Below are 23,281 nucleotides of genomic sequence, written 5' to 3' on the forward strand. Positions count from 1 at the left end.
GATTGAATGAACCTAAAAGCTAAATGAACCCAAACAGGATAAACCTAAAGGATCCATGACAAGATACATCATAATTAAACTTTTTTTTAAAGATTTTATTTATTTATTTGACAGAGAGAGATCACAAGTAGGCAGAGAGGCAGGCAGACAGAGAGAGGAGGAAGCAGGCTCCCTGCTGAGCAGAGAGCCCAACACGAGACTCGATCCCAGGACCCTGAGATCATGACCTGAACCGAAGGCAGCAGCTTAACCCACTGAGCCACCCAGGCACCCCCATAATTAAACTTTTAAAAAAGGACAAAAACTCTTGAAAGGAGCCAGAGAGAAACAAGGCTTTCGCTGTAGGAAACACCAATTTAAGTGGATTTGTTATGTAAAACCATGAATAAGGAAAGGGCAGAATGTGTTTTGTTTTTTAATTTAATTCAATTTTATTTTATTTTATTTTGGGGGGATCGTAAGTCAACATTTTAATTTTTTTTATTTTTTTTTAATTAATTTATTTTCAGCATAACAGTATTCATTATTTTTTCACCATACCCAGTGCTGGGTTAACCACAGTTCTCTATCTGGAAAAGCTATTTTTCAGGAATGAAGGGAAAATAAAGACATTCATAGATGAGTGAAAGTTAAGATTCTGTGACTAGCAGACCTACTGTGAAAAGACTGAATTTCTCCAAGCAGAAAGGAAATGATAAAAGAAGGAAATCAAGAAGAAACAATAGAAAGAACAGAAATATGAGTCCATACAATAGTACATTTCCTTATGAGTTTTATAAACAGATTGAAATAAAAATTATAATACGAATACTCAAAACAATGATATTTAAAGGTGGGAAAGGTAAAGAGACCTAAATGGAAGTGAAGTTTCTATACTTCATCTGAAGTCGTAAATGTTGATACCAGGACATCATTATAATTAGCACCCACAGCAACCACCATAAACATTATACAGAAAGAAAAACTCAAAAATATTACTCAGCCATCAGAAAGGATGAATACCTACCATTTATATCAACATGATGGAACTGGAAGGATTATGCTAAGTGAAATAAGTCAAGCAAAGACAATTATTATATGGTTTCAATCATATGAGGAACAGAAGGACTAGCTTGGAGCACCATAGGGGAAGGGAAGGAAAACTGAATGGGAAGAAATGAGAGGGAGACAAACCATGGGACAAACCAGGAAACAAACTAAGTGTTATAGAAGAGAAACAAATGTAGAAGAATTGAAATCATACAAAATGTGTGCTCTGACTATAATAGAATCAAACTGGAAATCTATAACAAAGACAACAGGAAACTCTTGAAACACTTGGAAACTAAGCAAACACACTTCTAAATTATGGACAAAAAGGAAGTCTCAAAGAGAATTTTAAAAGTACATAGAACTAAATAAAAATGAAAACACAACATATCAAAATATGTAGTATCTAGCTAAATCAGTACTCAGAGGGAAATTTATAACACTAAATGTTTACATTTAAAATGGGGAAAGATGTCAATTTCTGTAATCTAAGTTCTTAATTCAATAAACTAGAGAAAGGAGCAAAACAAACCCAGAGTAAACAAAGATATGAACTAATATAAGAACAGAAAATAAAACTGCAAATAGAAAACATTACCAAATAACTCAAGAAACAAGAAGCTTGTTCTTCAAAAATATCAATAAAATTGATAAACCTCCATTAAGACTGACAAAAACAAAATCCTTACTATCAATAATCAGGATGAAATAGGAAATCTCATTCCAGATACTGCAGCCAGTATAAAGTAAATACAAAAGTATAAAATAAATAATGAACATAAATAATTATCATATAGTTATTAAGCAATAATTATAAATAAAATGACAGTACTACCTATAACTTTATGCTCATAAGTATGGTGGCTTAGAAGAAATGAAATAATTCCCTGAGAACCACAAACAGCCAAAATTCAACTAAGATGTAATTAATCATTTCCAAAGTTCTATAGCCATTAAGGAAATTGAATTTTTTTGGCTTTAAGATTCTTTTATATTCAATTTGTTCTACTTTCACATCATGTCCGGTTTACTGATACAGGTAAGTGACAGCTGTAGAAGCCTGGATATCTCTCAACACAAATGAAGGAATAATGTTTGTTTTCAAAACATTATATGCTCCGATGGAGGAACCTGGGTTAATGTAAAAATTTTTTAATGCTCATATGCTTCAAATTTGTGCATATGAGATAAGAGTGTCACATCAAACTACCTCTGTAACAGGGCTTAAGCTGGCTATATCTCCCATGGAATAACCTGATGCCCATATTTTCCCGTAGAAAATATGCCCATGAAGCAAACCGATTTTTGAACTGCCCAGCAGTTACAACTTTCTGTTCTAGATAATTCAGATTCTCATCAAAGTCTCTTCTTACAATCTGAGTATCACGGGCCAAAGTCTTGAGATAGTCGTAGCTGGTTTTGGTCCAAAGTTTCCAGCACAGAGAATGTTGAATCTTTCCTGGCATCAGCAGTTTTTTTAGCTGGCAAACTAATATGGGGTAGGCAGGTCTCTTTTTACCAACACCAACATCCTGTCACTGGGCTCCACTCAGTCACCACAAGTGCTGCCACCTCAGGAAACTGGATTTTTAATTAAAAGCTCTCTGAAATGAAATCTCCAGACCAAGTCAGTCTTACTAGAGAAGTCTAGCACAACTTTACAAGTATAATTAACACTAACTTTATACAATTTCTTCCAGAAGAGGAGGACATACTCCCTGCTCATTTAAGGAAGACAGCACAAAGTCATTGCAAGTCATTACAAAAAAACAGAAAACTATGAACAAACATCCTTCCTGAACTTAGATGTAAAAATCCTTAACAGAATATTACCAAATATTTAAACATACAAAAATAATTATACACCATGAACAAGTGGGAGTCGGTCCTTATACATAAGCCTGTTCCCAGCATAGTAAAAACATTCTTGAAAGATGAAATTGGAGGACTAACTTATTCTTTCCAATTTTAAAAATGTACTATAAAGCTATAATAGTTAAGAGAGTGTGGTACTGACATAGTATAGACATATTGATCAGTGGAACAGAATTAAGAGTCCAGAAATAAATCTTTACATTTATGGTAAATTGATATTTTACAAAGCTTTTAAGGCAATTCTGTGAGGGAAGGATTATCTTTTCTACATATGATGCTAGGTCATTTAGATAGCCACATGTAAAAAGATGGATTTAGAACCATCATACACATGTAAATAATTAATTCAAAATGGGACGCCTGGGTGGCTCAGTTGGTTAAGCGGCTGCCTTCGGCTCAGGTCATGATCCCGGCGTCCTGGGATCGAGTCCCGCATCGGGCTCCTTGCTCGGCAGGGAGCCTGCTTCTTCCTCTGCCTCTTCCTTGCCATTCTGTCTGCCTGTGCTTGCTCGCTCTCCCTCTCTCTCTCTCTCTGACAAATAAATAAATAAAATCTTTTAAAAAAAATAATTAATTCAAAATGGATAACAGTCTAAATGTAAGAGTTAAAACTGTAAAACATTTAGAGAAAAAGAGAGAAGAAAACCTTTATGTCCTTGGATTAAGTGAAGAGTTCTTAGTATGACACCAATAGCATAATCCTTAAAAGAAAATAATTATAAGTTGGACTTCATCAAAATTTAAGTTTTGTACTTCAAAAGACACCATTAAGGAAACAGAAATACAAACCACAAACTTAGAGAATGTATTCACAAATCCTTGATAAAAATACTTCTAACCATAATCTATAAAGAAATCTTACAGCTAATAAGACAAATGACAAAATTTTTAAAAATAGACAACGTTTGAATAGAGATTTCACAAAGGAAAACATAAAAATGGTTAATGAGCACATGAAAAGATGTTCTAAATAATATTACTATCATTACTATCATAATAATACTATCACTACAAATTAAAACCACAGTGAGACACCACTTCATACCCACTAGAATGAGAATAAGGAAAGAGACAATAGTAAGTGGTAGCATAAATGTGGAAAAATGGAAACCTTCATAGTTGCTGATGGAAATGTGAAATGATGGGGCTGCTTTGAAAGACTTTTGGCAATTAAAAATGCATATGAGACATAAATTTACCACATAACCCAGAAATTCCACTCTGTTATTACCCAAGAGAATTGGGGCTGCTTTGAAAGACTTTTGGCAATTAAAAATGCATATTAGACATAAATTTACCACATAACCCAGAAATTCCACTCTGTTATTACCCAAGAGAATTTATCTACATAAAAATATATATAAATGTTCATAGAAGCCTTATTTATAATAACAAAAAAAAGTAGAAAAAATCCAGATTTCCATCAACTGGTGAACAGATGAACAAATTGTGATATAGCTATACAATGGAATTCTATTCAGTAATAAAGAAAAACAAAATACTGATGAATACTACAACATGGATGAACTTCAAAAATGTTAAGTGAGGGGCACCTGGGTGGCTCAGTGGGTTAAGCCACTGCCTTCGGCTCAGGTCATGATCTCAGGGTCCTGGGATCGAGTCCCACATCGGGCTCTCTGCTCAGCAGGGAGCCTGCTTCCTCCTCTCTCTCTCTGCCTGCCTCTCTGCCTACTTGTGATCTCTCTCTGTCAAATAAATAAATAAAATCTAAAAAAAAAAAAAATGTTAAGTGAAAGAAGCCAGATACAAAAGACCACATATTATATGATTCCTATTTATATGAAATGCCAGAAAAGGCAAATCTGTACAGATAGTAAGTTAGTGGTTGCCTAGGCCTGGGCTTGGAACAGGCATTGACTGCAAATGGACAGGAGGTTTCTTTCTGGGGTGACAGAAATGTTCTAAAATTGGATTGTGGTGATGGTTGTTGCACAATTTTGTAAACTTACTAAAAATCATGAAATTGTATGCTTATAATGTGTGAATTCTATGATATATACTATATCTTAATAAAAATCTTAACTATAGTAGGTCAAACATCATTACAAAATGTGTTTTCTGATATACAATGAGTGATAGAGACCCTTATAAAATGTGTTCATATAAATGATAATATTAATTTAAAAATTTTTTCTTTTCTAACAGAAAAAGGGAAATTGAAACAAAACTGGAAGAATTGTTAAACTTCAAATATTTCATTTGAAGAGATTTTATTTTTGAAAAGAGCCCTCCTGGATTTTGAAAAAAGACAAAGGAAAATGTCGAGCAGTTGGAAATCATTGTGCTTTAAAACCCCAGGTTTTGAAAGCCCTATCAGATTATGAAAAAAGACAAAGGAAAATGTTGAGTAGTTGGAGTCATTGTGCTTTAAAACCCCAGGTTTCAAATGCTAGCCACTATCACATTCCCTGTAATCTCTGCTCACCTCTTGATTTAGTTTTGTTGTCAAAGTAAACAAAGTTCCCACTTATATTTATTTTTAAAAACCTAAAGAAGATATAATTTTTATTCAGTTATTTTTCAACTCCTACTAAAAGGATACAAAGAAACAGGCATCTTAAAAATCAAAACCAGTTCTCGTCTCAATTCTGTTGAGTAAAATGTTATGCTTCTTGGGAGTAATTTCATGGAGGGCAAAGTTCATTTTAAGTTCAGCTACATCAAGATATGAAATAGCCATAAGAGACTCTTAATCACAGGAAACAAACCGAGGTCTGCTGAGGGGAAGGATAGGGTGACTGGGTTATGGACATTGGGGAGGGTATGTGCTATGGTGAGTGCTGTGAATTGTGCAAGACTGATGAATCACAGACCTGTAAGCCTGAAGCAAATAATATATTATATGTTAATTTAAAAAAAAAAAGATATGGGGGCGCCTGGGTGGCTCAGTGGGTTGAGCCTCTGCCTTAGGCTCAGGTCATGATCCCAGGGGCCTGGGATCGAGTTCCGCATGGGGCTCTCTGCTCAGCAGGGAGCCTGCTTCTCCTCATCTCTCTCTCTGTCTGTCTCTCTGTCTATTTGTGATCTCTCTCTCTGTCAAATAAATAAATAAAATCTTAAAAAAAAAAAAAGATATGAACGAGCCAGTCTTTCCCTCCTCACCATCTCTACCTACTGCTCAAGCTCTCCTTCTAATAAATAAATAAAATCTTTTAAAAAAAGGAACCTCAAATTTACATATTTTATTTCTTATAGATGAAATACATTAGTTTGTTTAGATAAATGTATGTTTTATCATTTTAATATTTATTTTACAATCATAATTCTCTTAGTTAGTATTGGTTTTTTATTTAATGCAGGTTCTCCATTCCCAAGTTATTTTTATTCATCTTTTCTTAACAGGACTTCATCATTGCATAGCTTTTGCAAGAGATTCTCATAAAGGCAATTTTACTTGAGTTTGTTCATGTTTTTTTTTTTTTTAAAGATTTTATTTGTTTATTTGACAGACCGAGATTACAAGTAGACAGAGAGGCAGGCAGAGAGAGAGAGAGGGAAGCAGGCTCCCTGCTGAGCAGAGAGCCCGATGCGGGACTCGATCCCAGGACCCTGGGATCATGACCTGAGCCGAAGGCAGCGGCTTAACCCACTGAGCCACCCAGGCGCCCCGAGTTTGTTCATGTTTATAAAAGCTGTCAGGCCCCTACAATTTCAAACACATCTTGATATAATTTTTTCTTTAGAATACTGTAGCAGTTGCCCCATTATCATTTGGTATTGAATTCTGATGTGGAAAAGACTGAAGATGGTCTGTGGGAAAATTTTTTCTCTCCTCTGTAGATCAGTGACTCTTAACATATATATAAATATATATTTATATATATAAATACCCATATCATGTTGATTAGCATCAACATGATATGGGTATTTGTTAAAATGCAAATTACCCAACCCCATTTTATGGCTACTGAATAAGGAACTTTGGTATAGAGTCCAGAAATGTTTTAAAAAACCATCCAGCTGTTTCTCATGCCTACTAATGTTTGAGAACTATTTCTTTTTTTCTGCCTGGATACTTGAAGATATCTTACCTTGAAATCAATGACCTACTCCACTAATCCAGGATATTTTAGAATTGAGAGTTCTCTGTCAAAATTTCCTGAATTCCTTTCAGTGTGCACTCTGACTGATCAAGGATACAAAGCAAACAAATTAATCACTTGGCTGCTATGACTGAATGACTATACATCTCAGGTTAGTTTTAATTTATGCCTATTGTCCCAGTGTAGGGCCTCCTTTCATTTTCAAGACTGTCCTAGTTTGGATGATAGATTATATGGTCATCCTCTTTATGACCAGTGAACCCAGTGGCTTGCAACATATCTATGATCAAATGCGTTATGATCTCTGGGGAAGCTCTGAGAAGAGATTCAGCATAAAGGCCCATAGTTTTGGAGTAAAAAGCTCTTGGCTTGCTACAGTGGAGACTGAATCCATTTGACTATGGATCACTGTTGCCACACATGAATTGAGTGTTTTATCTACCAACCCATAGAATCAGCCATTTCCAGCAATACTCCTTTATCATGTGGTACATTTGGGACTGGGCTTGAGAAATTGTAAATTGGATGAGCTGGTAGCTCTTAATCCTGGTGTGTCTATTCCCATTACGCTGCTATCCTGCTCTCATTCTTGACTTTAGCCACATGCAATGCTCTTGATGGCCACAAAAAAATCTGAGTCTATTTTGCAGAGGGTTTTGCATGACAGTTGGTGATGACTTCTGCAATGCAGCAGAAGTCAATACAGTCCCACCAAGTTTGTGACCCTGCAAAAAAAGAAAGGTAACTCCATCCAGTGGGCAGAACCCTAAACATGACATCTCATTGCTCATTTAGTCCACAGGAAATCTGGCCTAAAGAGAAGCTCTATAGTAATACATGTCTAGAAAGCTAATGATTTGGCAGCACAGTCAGGGACATGAAAGGAACAATATGAGAATTGAGGGTGCCTGGGTGGCTCAGTTGGTTAAGTGTCTGCCTTCTGCTCATGTCATGATCCCAGGGTCCTCCTGGACTTTTCAAGGCATCTGCTTCTCCCTCTGATCCTCCCCCAATGTGTTCTCTCAACCTCTCACTCACTCTCTCTCAAATAAATAAATAAAATCTTTAGAGAATTGATACCAAGTTGGTCTGGAGAAAAAGGTATGCAAAGGGATCTCTCAGAATGAATTCAGAGGATTAGAATGTTTGTGTCCTATATAAATGCCCACCAAAGGGCCTTTACTCCATAGATTTTCTTTGCCTAGGTAAACATGATGAACTCCCTATTTCAGCACTAGGGACCCTATAATCAATTATTTAATTCCAAATATTCCTGTGAATCGAACCATTATGACTGTCCCACCAGCACTTCTGTCTACTAAAGTAACCAGTCCAAGTTGTTCTTCTGATAATTTGGCGCTGCTTACTAGTCTCTGCCACCCTGAGATATCATATTCCTTATTGAAATCATAGAACCCATTTCAATATCAGTATTTGCCACCTTTGTCTCTGACCTACAGAAGCCAGCCACTATGGTGCTTTTCAGATATCTTGGTACTCTCTTCATTAATGCATTTCTTAATGTTATTGTGACTGGCATGTCCTTAGGACTGGGATGGCTGAGTTGGTAGTACATGAGAGATCCACTCTAACATACTTATCTCCCTAAATCTCTCTTTTTTTTTTTCTTTTAAAGATTCATTCATTTACCTCAGAGAGGGAGAGAGAGAGAGAGAGAACATGTGAGTGAGAAGGGGAGAAGGGGCCGATGAAGGAGAGAATCTCCAGCAGACTCCTCACTGCCAGGGAGCCTGAGGCTGAGCTCCATCCCATGACTCTGAGACCATGACCTAAGCTGAAACCAACTGACAGAGCCACCCAGGAACCCCACTCTCTAAATCTTTTTATTCCTTCTTCTATAGAGGATTTCTGGCATTTCAACTGAGCATAAGCCAGGAATGAATCCAATTTTCTGCCTACCAAAAACAAAAAGAGAAAATAAAACTAATATTACACTTTAAGTTAACTAACTGGAAGTAAAATAAAAACTTGGAAAAAGAAATTAAATTTATGGTAAAAGTAAAACAGAAAAACTTATCAAAAACAGACCAACTACTTTGAGGCTAAAGAGGATAATAATTAAAAAAGGAAGTTGGATTCATAAAAATATTGTTATTAAACATGTTATAATAAACAAGAAATGATATAATAATAAGAAAAAGCTGCCCCCAAAACACTGAAAATGCATGGTTGGAGAATTATAATTAGTACCCATATAACTGTCCTTAGAAAGGCATAATCCAGCTGAAACATTGTAGTCCCTATGAAAAATGTACACTAAAGAAGACTCAACAGAATTTCTACAATTTATACATATTCTTGTTTTCCAGAACTATGCTTACCACATTTAATTTGGTTTCCAAAGATCTATTAGTATGAAGAAAGGGGGTTTTGGGTTAGTAGATAAAATACTGTAATTATCAGAAAGATGTATTTCTTCTCTGTATTAATAAAATGTCATTTGTTTCCTACCACCTGGACTGAAAAATTTACTATGGTCTTATCAAACCTGGATAGCAGAGAGGTCAGGCCCTATACCAGATTGCACCATAAATACCAATTCTTGAGGTCCTAGTGGATAGTACAATTATGTTGCTCTTGAAGAAACCTGAAATACCATTTCTGTTATTCTGCAATTTTACCCCTGAATCAATCCCTAAAAATGTGGAGTCATTGGTTCTAAATGGCAAGTAAAGTGATTCCCATATAACTCTACATAATCCCAGAAACTAATTCAGTTACACATTTATGCTTTTAATGGCCATTTAGAGATGCCAGGCCTTCTTCAGGAATACTACACAATGTTTACAGAGTTTAGTAACTGATGGGAAGATATAGAGTCTCGGGGGACTTGCTCTTTAATGTACTGGAATATCCAGTCCTAAAACTGCCTCTATCATGAGAGAAAAGTGGAGGACCTCTGCTCAGATAGGATGCTCCTTCCCTTCCCTAACAAGTAGGAGAAAAAAATGCCTTAGGATGGGTGATAACCAAGACCAAATCCCAGAAATGGGGTCTGGGAAGAGTCCAGGGAGCCATTAGAGCTTTGTCTTCTTGGTCTCCAGGTTGATCATATTCCCTTGGGTATAGGGAATCTGCTTATCTGCTGGCTCCTGTAAATCCTCTGGCTTTATAGGAACATAATTGTAGCCCATGATGGAGAAGATCAGGCAGACCACCAGCAGGAGACAGGAAAACAAAATGAATTCAGCCCACTGCAGGAAGAAATAAATATAAGAGAAGAATATGAAGAAACTTTAAACGGATCTTCATAGGATGAGGACTATGGAACAAACTGACTCAGGGTCACCAATGTAGGCAGAGGTTTGTTAAAAGAAGAATGGATTCACTGGCCTCTCCTCATATGGTCTATGGCAGCCATTATTGCCACTCTTACATGTCCATTCTCCTGGCAAAGTCTGTTTATATCTTAACCATCTTACACGCAGCACTGAGTGAAGAATGTGGGCGGCAAAGGGATGGAGGAAGAGGGAGGAAAGAAACTTGGAGGGAAAATCTTGGGTAAACACAAACTCCTGCTTCATCAGATCCATACCTGTACCAGGCCACTGAACTGTGCCACAACAAGCACGATGATATTCCCAACTGCGACTGTCAACAACCAGGCTGCCTGGAGTACAGATTTCATACTAGTGGGAGCCTAAAGAGGACACAGGTTTGTGAGTAAACAAACTCCCCAAAACCACCCTATGACTCAAGCATCTATCTAGAAAACTTTTCCCACTAAAGTTTCTAAATTTGAACTCCTCCTCCTCCAACTTTAGCTATCATGTTGATTTAAGGGGTGATAATAATGTGAACGGTAATAAAAAGATGGAGCTCTTAATTGAATACTTCAATTCATTATTTCATATAATCTTCATTATACGCTAAGAGATAAATTCTATCAGTATTCTTACTTTACACATAAAGAAAAATAGCATTAGAGAGATAATTAACTTGCTCAAGCTTTACACAATAATTTATACAATCAAAATTTGAACATGGGCAATTTGACTCCTTATTCTTTTTTTCTTTTACATTTTTTAAAAATTTTATTTATTTTTTTAAAATTTCTTTTCAGCGTAACAGTATTCATTGTTTTTGCACCACACCCAGTGCTCCATGCAATACATGCCCTCCCCAATACCCATCACCTGGTTCCTCCAACCTCCCACCCCCGGCCCCTTCAAAACCCTCAGATTGTTTTTCAGAATCCATAGTCTCTCATGGTTCACCTCCCCTTCCAATTTCCCTCAACTCCCTTCTCCTCTCCATCTCCCCTTGTCCTCCATGCTATTTGTTATGCTCCACAAATAAGTGAAACCATATGATAATTGATAATTGACTCTCTCTGCAGCCCTTATTCTTAAAGTACCCTTTCCTAGATTCCAAACAGCATCAGTTACTATGCTGCACTGCTATGATCCTGGGAGTCTAAGGCCAAAAAAATATAGAGGTCTTGGCCAGGATCACATACTTTTTAAAGCAGTATTATGATTAAAATTCATCCTTCTCCAAGCAATATATCTGCCTCCACTTTTTACTTGCAAAAACCAACCTGAGAATAGGAAAACTCAAGTCCTGTGACAGAGAACATGACCTCCCCAGCTGTAACCAGGGCATACTGTGGTAGCTGCCATGCAATGGAGAGTTTGGTGGTAGGCATGTCTTCCATCTTCCAGGCCTGAGGATCCTGACTGGTGCGCTTAGTGAGGAAAAGAAGAAAAGGGTTCATCAGCAGTCTCAAGTAAATATTTCTGATCTACAGCATTCTATGATCTTATACCCATCCCTTTGTATTTTCATCCTTTAAGAGACTCAGCAAATCCTATAAATTTCAGTTTTTTTAAATTCCTTTTGGTAACACAGCGCTCACTTATCTGGGTTTAGTCAGTCAGATACCATTATTGACAGGGTCCCTAAATGGCAGAATATTTTGATATTGGTGTTTGGATTTCCACCTTTTGACCTATAGGTACTCTGATCCTGGCCAACATTTTAAATATAAAATGGCATCTGAATTATACAAACACAATGAATTTTCAGAAAGCACATTCCTTTTTTTTTTTTTTTTTTAAGATTTCTTTTATTTATTTGACCGAAAGGAACACAGTGAGAGAGGGAGTACAAGCAGGGGGAGTGGGAGAGGGAGAAGCAGGCTTCCTGCTGAGCAGGGAGCCCAATGTGGGGCTGGATTCCAGGATCTGAGCTGAAGGCAGATGCTTCACAACTGAGCTACCCAGGCACCCCCAGAAAGATTTTTCTTGAGAAAAGTTTAATTCCTTGTCTAGTTTTCTATGTTAAGTAGAAAGTGTTTTTAACATTTTCCATTATTTTATTAAAATTACTTTTATCAAAATGAATTATTTTTTTGGTAAACATTACATTAAAGATTTGTTGATCAATTTTGAGAAATCTGTATCAAATACTGTCTGCTATTTTAAATTCTATTTACTGGCCATCATTTCTGAACTCAAATCTTACACATTTAAATTATGTCAAAAAGGCAATTTTTTTAATTTTTTATTTTTTATAAACATATATTTTTATCCCCAGGGATACAGGTCTGTGAATCACCAGGTTTACACACTTCACAGCACTCACCAAAGCACATACCCTCCCCAATGTCCATAATCCCACCCCCTTCTCCCAAACCCCCTCCCCCCAGCAACCCTCAGTTTGTTTTGTGAGATTAAGAGTCACTTATGGTTTGTCTCCCTCCCAATCCCATCTTGTTTCATTTATTCTTCTCCTACCCACTTAAGCCTCCATGTTGCATCACCACTTCCTCATATCAGGGAGATCATATGATAATTGTCTTTCTCTGCTTGACTTATTTCGCTAAGCATGATACGCTCTAGTTCCATCCATGTTGTCGCAAATGGCAAGATTTCATTTCTTTTGATGGCTGCATAGTATTCCATTGTGTATATATACCACACCTTCTTGATCCATTCATCTGTTGATGGACATCTAGGTTCTTTCCATAGTTTGGCTATTGTGGACATTGCTGCTATAAACATTCGGGTGCATGTGCCCCTTTGGATCACTACATTTGTATCTTTAGGGTAAATACCCAATAGTGCAATTGCTGGGTCATAGGGCAGTTTTTTGGTAGAATTTTAGTCAAAAAGAACTCTTTCAGGGTCAATATTTTTGTTACTAATCTTACCAAATATACATGACTATTTAATCTTTATTTCTTTGTCTAGAAGTACTTTTACTATGCAGGTTTCTAGTTATGGTTAGTTTTATTTTATATAGGTTATGTCTACTAATATGTGTTATGAACTGGATAAAAATTCTAAAATTGTATGTATTTCTTAAAGTGAAACCATTATTAGTTAATGGGTGTAATATCTAAAATATAATATGATTAAAACGGCAGTTAAAACATCAAGATCAAAAGTCTTGAAATCAAACGTCTATAGTATCCAAATGTCCTTGATTCTCTGTGTCATAGGGCCATTGGGTTCAAAATAGTTGATTTATCAGTTGATATTGTGAACAATACACGGGCATATGTTTGCATTTTCTTAGGCTAAGGGAAGACCATGACCCGAGCTTCTAAATCAAGATCACATACTCAAATAGCCATAGACATATAATTAAGTAAATGAAGCAGGCTGAGTGGGAATGATGGGAGCTGTGGTGAAGTGGATAGCACAGGCCCCATCTAAAGTGTAAAGTCAGTACAGCCCCAGCCAACTCACATGGTAATACTTGTTATTAAATCTTCTGGTTTTGTTTTTAAGAAATGTTAAGAATCTAGATTCTTAGGTGATATCTCCTGAATTTTAAGTATTGTCAATTACTAATGATTATCATTACTTTTGTCAGTAGTGTGCAGGCCGAACAAAACAGGACTATGGAAAAAACTGGGCCCCCGGGATCCAAGTTATGATCTCTACTCCAAATGATTATTAGATCCACGCATTCAGAAACAATATATAAGACTTCAATCTTGAGTAGCACACAAAAGACAGAACAAATGATTAGTGGGATAACACCAGAAATTCAAGTGTTATGGGTTGCATTGTGTCCCCTTAAAACTCATATGTTGAGACAAGATGGCGGGGAAGTAGGAGGAGGAGCCCTTTCAATCTGTACCCTAAAGTGAGCTGATTACCTTCCAAAGAACTCTGATCACCCAAGAAATCAGCCTGAGATCAGAATTATACACGTCTGGATCTCTACCGGAACAGAAGACGCCAGTGAGCAGGTAAAGTGGAGTGGGAAAGTCGGACTGATATCGGAAGATAAACAAAAAGGGGAGGGAGCCACCAGAGGTGACCCATTGGAAAGTAATATCCCAATACGAGAGTGCCCTGTATCTGGGGACCAGCATTAACTTGGGAGTCCGGTAGGAAGCACTCAAAAAGAGCAAAGGATTACCAGGGGGGAAATTGTGGGAATCGGGGTGTTAGGGACAGGGGCTTAAGTCCCCAGACCCAGGACAGCCACCCCTGGCACAGAGCCAGAGAGAGTGCAGCAGAGAAACCAGGTATTGGTCCCTGAGCCACCAGCACGCCTGAGAGCTTGTGGGGCCCGGCTCCCATGAGGGGCTGGGAGCCTCACCAGTCAACGGCAGCACAGCCTTTCTGCAGTCCCCATGCGAGTGCCCTGCCCTGCCATCAGAGTCCGAATCGTGCCCCACGCCCTCCCCTGAGAGAGGTGTGCACAGGTGCCACTCCGGTGCTCTCAGACCCGGAAAGACCAGGCACTCCCAGCCCAGGCCAGCAGGAAAATCTCAGTGTGCGATCACTGCTTGGAACCTCTCTGGCAGTCTGGAGCTGCCCAGACCTCTGCCATGGTTTTGGGTACAAGCAAAAAATCCTGAGTCCTGCTCCGCCAGCGGCCAAGGGGAGATTAATTTGGACTCTGCAGCCAGACTGAGACTTCTCTCTGAGAAAGAGGTCAGGGTGCAGTTAGATTTCCTCTAAACCTACAAAAACCATCAAAAGCGGTCAAGGCGAGAGAGAAAAACAAAAGTGAACAAACATAAAAACCTCCAGAGAACAAAAGCCTGACAAAACCGGTTTCCTCAGAGCCCACCCCCTTGAGGGGGGTGGGAGGACTTAACTAAGAGAACATCATTGACTGAAAACCCACGTGGCAGTCCCCTCCCCCAGAAAACCAACCAGGAAAGGGAGAAAAAAAAAAAAAAAAAAGACCACAAGAGAGCAACCACGACTACTTCATAGGACAACTTTTATTTTTAATTCATTCCCACTATTCTGGCTCATTTTTTTCTATATAGATAATTTTTTAATTATCACAGTGAGATGTCCAGTACATCAAATTCCATAATAACCTTCTAACCTGAACTTTTTGATACATACACCTGTGTTTTCCTTTTGCATTTCTATTTTTTAAATTTCTTTTTTTTTTTAAATTTTAGTTTAGTTTAGTCTAGTTTATTCCTTTTTTTATTTTTACTTTCTAATATTCATATAGAGTTAAACTTCAAGGTAATCCCCTTTCCCCAATCAATGCTACCCCTATAGGTAAACCAGTTTTAATCCCTCTTTATCTTAGGAAAGTTGAGTCCTTTAACAAACATATCAAGATACATCCAGGATGAATCAAAACAACCTTCCTCACCCACACTGAGAATTTATAACCACCCTCCCATCTTTTTCTTCCACCAGCATTTCTGTGTTTTTGTGTTTGTCCTGATAGTATATAAATCTTACACTTGGGGTTCTTTTTGACGAGGTTCTTCCTTTATTTGCTTATATATATATATTTTTTTCTCTTGTCATATACTTTTATCAGTCTTTTTGTTTGTCTGTTTTTGTTTACATACTTCATAAATCTTACCTTGGGGCCCATTTGGGCTGAACCTTCTCTTTTATCTTCCCTTTCTTTCCTGTCTCTCTCTCTTTTTTTCTTTTCCTTTTCTTTTTTCTCTCATTTGGGTGGGGAATCCTGATTGCTCAGAAGCATTCCAGGGTGCACCTTGACTGCACCACGGTCAATACATCCAGCTACATCCGTTCAACCATCTCTCACCAAAATGACTAGGAGGAGGAATGTCCAACAGAAGAAAAATACAGAGGAAAGCCCACTTTCTGCAACAGAGCTAATGGCTATCAACATTGACAATATGTCAGAAAGAGAATTCAGGCTAACAATTATCCAGGCAATAGCTAGTTGGAGAAAGCCATGGATGACCAAACGGAATTGATTAGGGTCGAACTGAAATTGACAAGAGATCATGTTTTCAATGTTAGGGAAGAGCTGAAAGCTACCAGGTATGAGCTTCACAATGATCTCAATGAGTTCCAATCTAATCTAAACTCTCTCAAAGCTAGGGTAACTGAGACAGAAGATAGAATTAGTGATCTGGAGGACAAACAGATAGAAAGAAAGGATCAGGAGGAAGCTTGGAACAAACAGCTTAGAAGCCACGAAAACAGAATCAGGGAAATAAATGATGCCATGAAACGTTCCAATGTCAGAATTATTGGAATCCCTGAGGGGGAGGAGAAAGAAAGAAGTCTAGAAGATATGGTGGAACAAGTTCTTCATGAAAATTTTCCCAATTTTGCAAATGGAAACAGTGTTCATGTATTAGAGGCCGAACGGCCTCCACCCAAGATTATAGATTCCAGAAAAATATCAAAGCACCGGATAGTCAAATTGAGGAATCATAATTGTAGATATAATCTCTTGAAAGCCGCTAGGACAAAAAGGATCCTTACTTACAGAGGAAAGCCCATCAGAATAATGTCAGACCTGTCCACAGAGACCTGGCAAGCCAGAAAGGGCTGGCAAGATATATTCAGGGCACTAAATGAGAAGAACATGCAGCCAAGAATACTTTATCCAGCAAGGCTGACATTCAAAATGGATGGAGAGATAAAGAGTTTCCAAGACCGACAAGGCTTAAAAGACTATGCAACCACCAAGCTGACACTGCAGGAAATATTAAGGGGGGTTCTATAAAAGAGGAAAAATCCTAAGAATAGCATTGAACAGAAATATAGAGACAATCTACAGAAAGAAAGAGTTCAAAGGTAACACGATGTCAATAAAAACGTATCTATCAATAATCACTCTCAAAGTGAATGGCCTAAATGTGCCCATAAAATGGCACAGGGTTGCAGATTGGATAAAACAACAGGACCTATCCATATGTTGTCTACAAGAAACCCATTTTGAACCTAAAGATACACCCAGACTGAAAGTGAAAGGATGGAGAAGCATCTTTCATGCCAATGCACCTCAAAAGAAGGCCAGGGTAATGATTCTCATATCAGATAAATTAGATTTTAAACTAAAGACTGTAGTCAGAGATACAGAAGGACACTACATCATTCTTAAAGAGACTATCCACCAAGATGATCTAACAATTGTAAATATCTATGTCCCTAATATGGGAGCAGTCAATTACATAAGAAAACTGTTAATCAAGATAAAGAGTCATATTGATATGAATACACTAATAGTAGGAGATCTTAACGCGCCTCTCTCAGAAATAGACAGATCATCGAAGCAGAAAATCAATAAAGAAACAAGAGCATTGAATGACACATTGGACCAGATAGACCTCACAAATATATACAGAACATTCCACCCTAAAACAACAGAATACTCATTCTTCTCAAGTGCACATGGAACCTTCTCAAGAATAGACCACATACTGGGTCATAAATCAGGACTCAACCGATACCAAAAGACTGAGATTATTCCCTGCACACTCTCAGATCACAATGCTTTGAAACTGGAGCTCAATCACAAGGAAAAGTTTGGAAGGAACTCAAACACCTGGAAGCTAAAGACCACCTTAATTAAGAATGCTTGGATCAACCAGTAGATCAAAGAAGAACTGAACAATTCATGGAAACCAATGAGAAGAAGACACTTCGGTCCAAAACCTATGGGATACAGCAAAGGCGGTCCTAAGGAGGAAATGCATAGCCATCCAAGCCTCCCTCAAAAAAATTGAAAAATCCAGAATACACCAGCTGACTCTACATCTTAAAGAACTGGAGAATCAACAACAAATCAAACCAACTCCATACATAAGAAGAGAAATAATCAAGATTAGAGCTGAGATCAATGAGGTAGAAACCAGAGATACAGTAGAATGTATCAATGAAACTAGAAGCTGGTTTTTTGAAAGAATCGATAAGATCGATAAACCATTGGCCACACTAATCCAAAAGAAAAGAGAGAAAGCCCAAATTCATAGAATTATAAATGAAAAGGGAGAGATCAAAACTAACACCGAGGAAGTAGAAACAATCATCAGAAGTTATTATCAACAGTTATATGCCAATAAGCTAAGCAACCAAATGAAATGGATACATTCCTGGAAAACTATAAACTCCCAAAATTGAACCAGGAAGAAACTGACAACCTGTTCAAGCAGTGATCAAAAACCTCCCAAAAAACAAGAGCCCAGGACCTGATGGATTCCCTGGGGAATTCTACCAAACTTTCAAAGAAGAAATAACACCTATTCTCCTGAAGCCGTTTCAAAAACTTGAAGCAGAAGGAAAATTTCCAGACTCTTTCTATGAAGCCAGCATTACCTTGATCCCCTAACCAGGCAAAGACCCTACCAAAAAGGAGAATTGCAGACCAATATCCCTGATGAATATGGATGCTAAGATTCTCAACAAGATCCTAGCAAACAGGATCCAACAGCACATTAAAAAGATTATCCACCATGACCAGGTGGGATTCATTCCTGGGCTACAAGGATGGTTTAACATTCGCAAATCAATCAATGTGATAGAACAAATCAATAAGAAAATAGAGAAGAGCCACATGGTCCCTCAACTGAAGCAGAAAAAGCATTTGACAAAATCCAGCATCCATTCCTGATTAAAATGCTTCAAAGTATAGGAATAGAGGGAACATTCCTGAACTTCATAAAATCTATCTATGAAAGACCCACAGCAAATATCATCCTCAATGGGAAAAAGCTTGCAGCCTTCCTGTTGAGATCAGGAACACGACAAGGATGCCCACTCTCACCACTCTTGTTCAACATAGTATTAGAAGTCCTAGCAACAGCAATCAGACAACAAAGAGAAATAAAATGTATCCAAATTGGCAATGAAGAAGTCAAACTCTCTCTCTTCACAGATGACATGATTCTTTATATGGAAAACCCAAAAGACTCCACCCCCAAACTACTATAACTCATACAACAATTCAGCAACGTGGCAGGATACAAAGTCAATGTACAGAAATCAGTGGCTTTCTTATACACTAATAATGAAAATACAGAAAGGGAAATTAGAGAATCGATTCCATTTACTATAGCACGAAGAACCATAAGATATTTGGGAATAAACCTAACCAAAGAGGTAAAGGATCTGTACTCAAACTACAGAACACTCATCAAAGAAACTGAAGAAGACACAAAAAGATGGAAGACCATTCCATGCTCTTGGATCGGAAGAATAAACATTGTTAAAATGTCTATACTGCCTAGAACAATCTATACTTTTAATGCCATTCCGATCAAAATTCCACCCGTATTCTTCAAAGAGCTGGAGCAAATAATCCCCAAAATCTCTATGGTATCAAAAGAGACCCCAAATCGCTAAGGAAATGTTGAAAAACAAAAATAAAACTGGGGGCATCACGTTACCTGATTTCAAGCTTTACTAGAAAGCTGTGATCACTAAGACAGCATGGTACTGGCATAAAAACAGACACTTAGACCAGTGGAACAGAGTAGAGAGCCCAGACATGGACCCTCAACTCTATGGTCAAATAATCTTCGACAAAACAGGAAAAAATATGTAGTGGAAAAAAGACAGTCTCTTCATTAAATGATGCTGGGAAAACTGGACAGCTATATGTAGAAGAATGAAACTCGACCATTCTCTTACACTGTACACAAAGATAAACTTGAAATGGATAAAAGACCTCAACGTGAGACAGGAATCCATCAGTACCCTAGAGGAGAACACAGGTGGTAACCTCTTTGATATCAGCCACAGCAACTTCTTTCAAGATAAGTCTCCGAAGGCAAAGGAAACAAAAGCAAAGATGAACTTTTGGGACTTCATCAAGATCAAAAGCTTCTGCACAGCAAAGGAAACAGTCAACAAAACAAAGAGGCAACCCACGGAATGGGAGAAGATATTTGCAAATGACAGTACAGACAAAAGATTGATATCCAGGATCTATAAAGAACTCCTCAAACTCAACACACACAAAACAGACAATCATATAAAAAAAATGGGCAGAAGATAAGAACAGACACTTCTACAACGAAGACATACAAATGACTATCAGACACATGAAAAAATGGTCATCATCATTAGCTATCAGGGAGATTCAAATTAAAACCACATTGAGATACCACCTTACACCAGTTAGAATGGCCAAAATTAACAGGAGAGGAAACAACATGTGTTGGAGAGGATGTGGAGAAAGGGGAATCCTCCTACACTGTTGGCAGGAATGCAGGTTGGTGCAGCCACTTTGGAGAACAATGTGGAGATTCCTTAAGAAATTAAAAATAGAGCTTCCCTATGACCTTCAATTGCACTACTGGGTATTTACCCCAAAGATACAGATGCAGTGAAAAGAAGGGCCATCTGTACCCCAATGTTTATAGCAGCAATGGCCACGGTCACCAAACTGGAAAAAACCAAGATGCCCTTCAACGGACGAATGGATAAGGAAGATGTGGTCCATATACACTATGGAGTATTATGCCTCCATCTTTTGTAGCAACATGGACGGGACTGGAAGAGATCATGCTGAGTGAAATAAGTCAAGCAGAGAGAGTCAATTATCATATGGTTTCACTTATTTGTGGAGCATAACAAATAGGATGGAGGACAAGGGGAGATGGAGAGGAGAAGGGAGTTGAGGGAAATTGGAAGGGGAGGTGAACCATGAGAGACTATGGATTCTGAAAATCAATCTGAGGGTTTTGAAGGGGGAGGGGGTGGGAGGTTGGGGGAACCAGGTGGTGGGTATTAGAGAGGGCACATATTGCATGGAGCACTGGGTGTGGTGCAAAAACAATGAATACTGTTACACTGAAAAAAATAAATTAATTTAAAAAAAAAAGAAACTCATATGTTGAAGTCCTAACCCTAATTGAGTCCTAACCGAGAATGTGACCTTAGTTGGATATAGAGCTGTTGCAAATATAATTAGTTGTATTAAAATGGGGGCATAAGGGTGGGCTCTAACCCAATATAACCAGTATCTTGGTGAAAAAAGAAGAAAATTGGACTCAGACAAGCATATAAGAAGAATTCTATATGAAGATGAACGCAGAGATTGGGGTGATTCTTCTACATAACAAGGAATACCAAATGTTACCAGAAAACTAGAAAACTAGAAGTAAGGGAAAAGCATGGAAAATATTCTTCACAGCCCTCAGAAGGACCAACACATTGGTCTTGGACTCCTTGCTTTCATGACTGTAAAACAATAAACTCCTATATTTAAGCCACTCTACTTCTGGAACCTGGTTACAGCAGCCCTGGAAAACTATCACTAGGTTGTTTTATCATCTGGACATTAATTAAGGTAACATACCATATCAGTAGGATAAAGGACAAAAACCACATAAGTCTCTCAATAGACATAGACAAGCACTTAACAAAACTCAACCCCTTTTCATGGTAAAAAACAAACAAACAAAAACCTCAACAAGCTAAGAATAGAAGGAAACAACCTACTAACTGACTATGGGCATTAAGGAGGGCATGTGATATAACGAGCACTGGGTGTTATATGCAATTGATAAATAATTGAACTCTACATCTGAAATTAATGATATACTACATGTTAATTAATTGAATTTAAATAAAGTAAGAAAAACAATAAATGGTATCTATGAAAAACCTATAGCTAACATACATAATGATAAAAAACTGATTACTTTTCCCCCAGGAGAGTGTCTGTTCTCACTACTTCTAGTCCACATTATTCTAGAGCTTCAAATCCTGGCAATGAGTCAAGAAAAAGAGATAAAAGGCATCCATATTGAAAAGGAAGAAGTAAAGCTATCTCTACATAGATGACATAGTCTTGTATAAAAAGCCCTAAGGGATCCACTAGAAAAACTATTAAAACTAATAAATGAATTCAGTAAGGTTGCAGGATAAAAGATCAACATACAAAATCAATTGGTTTTTCTACACGCTTGCAGTGAACAATCTGAAATTGAAATTAGAAGAATAACTCCATTAACAACAGTATCGTGGGGCGCCTGGGTGGCTCAGTTGGTTAAGTGTTCAACTCTCAATTTCGGCTCAGGTCATGATCTCAGGGTTGTGAGATCCAGCCCCAATACGACTCTGCATTGGGCTGGGCATGGAGCCTGTTTAAGATTCTTTCTCTCTCTCTTTCTTTCCCTGCCCCTCCCAACTGCTCTCTCTCTCTAAAACCAAAACAACCAAAACCCCCAATAGCGTCACAAAGAATAAATACTTACAAATATCCTTATGCCCCTCCCACTGCTCTCTCTCTCTAAAACAAAAACAACCAAAAAAATCCCAATAGCATCATAAAGAGTAAAATGCTTATGAACAAATTTAACAAAGTAAATGTAAAGCCTATACTCTAGAAACTACACTGTTGAAAATGTTAGATGTTAAGGAAGATCTAAAAAAATGGAAAGAGATCTCATGTTCACTGATCAGAAGACTTAATATTGTTAAGATAGCAATATTCCTCAAAATCACCTACAGATTAAATGCAATCCCTATCCAAATCCCAGCTAGCTTCTGAATCTAAACTGATCCAAAAATTTATATGGAAATCCCTGGGGGGCGGACCAGAATAGCCAAACCAATTTTATAAAGTTGGATGACCTATACTTTATGATTTTAAAATTTTCTACAAAGTAACAACAATCAAAACAGTGTGGTACTGGCACAAGTACAAACGTATAGATCAATGGAATAGAACTGAGAATATAGAAATAAGCCCTCACATCTATGGTCAACTGATTTTTTTTTTAAGATTTTATTTATTTATTTGACAGAGAGAAAGATCACAAGTAGGCAGAGAGGCAGGCAGAGAGAGGGGGAAGCAGGCTCCCCGCCAAGCAGAGAGCCACACGCCGGACTCGATCCCAGGACCCTGAGACCATGACCCCAGCCGAAGGCAGCGGCCCAACCCACCAAGCCACCCAGGTGCCCCTGGTCAACTGATTTTTGACAAGAGTACCGAGGCCATTTAATGGGAGAAGAACAGACTTTTCAACAAATTGTGCTGGGACAACTGAATATTCACAAAGAACGAATAAAGTTAACCTCCTAATTCTTGCCACATGCAAAAATTAACTCAAAATGGATTAAAGATCTAAATAT

General features: G+C 37.8%; 1 protein-coding gene, 1 long non-coding RNA gene and 1 pseudogene across 4 annotated transcripts in view; all 3 read right to left on the reverse strand.

Annotated features, from left to right (window-relative positions):
• Positions 1 to 1,323: 1,323 nt before the first annotated feature.
• Positions 1,324 to 2,564, reverse strand: LOC309860580 (vacuolar protein sorting-associated protein 29 pseudogene; annotated as a pseudogene). Its single transcript has one exon. The product of its transcript is annotated as a vacuolar protein sorting-associated protein 29 pseudogene (transcript).
• Positions 2,565 to 2,602: 38 nt separating this feature from the next.
• On the reverse strand, positions 2,603 to 4,457 carry LOC309869524. Its single transcript, XR_014314226.1, has 3 exons — positions 4,224 to 4,457; positions 3,494 to 4,125; positions 2,603 to 3,264 (listed from the first exon to the last, which is right to left on the reverse strand). It is a non-coding gene; the product is annotated as an uncharacterized lncRNA (long non-coding RNA).
• Positions 4,458 to 9,260: 4,803 nt separating this feature from the next.
• Positions 9,261 to 23,281, reverse strand: part of SLC15A2 (solute carrier family 15 member 2) — a 93,796-nt gene continuing 79,775 nt past the window's right edge. For both annotated transcript variants that reach the window (XR_014314131.1, XM_082740348.1), the window contains 3 exons: positions 11,530 to 11,676; positions 10,525 to 10,629; positions 9,261 to 10,183 (listed from right to left, as the gene is read on the reverse strand). Coding sequence is in view for 1 of the 2 variants with exons in the window: in XM_082740348.1 (XP_082596474.1) it covers positions 10,007 to 10,183; positions 10,525 to 10,629; positions 11,530 to 11,676 (429 nt within the window). In the remaining variant the exon portion in view is untranslated. The remainder of the gene's footprint in view (positions 10,184 to 10,524; positions 10,630 to 11,529; positions 11,677 to 23,281) is intronic.

This window comes from Mustela nivalis (genome assembly GCF_964662115.1).
Source record: "Mustela nivalis genome assembly, chromosome: 1".
NCBI lineage: Eukaryota > Metazoa > Chordata > Mammalia > Carnivora > Mustelidae > Mustela > Mustela nivalis.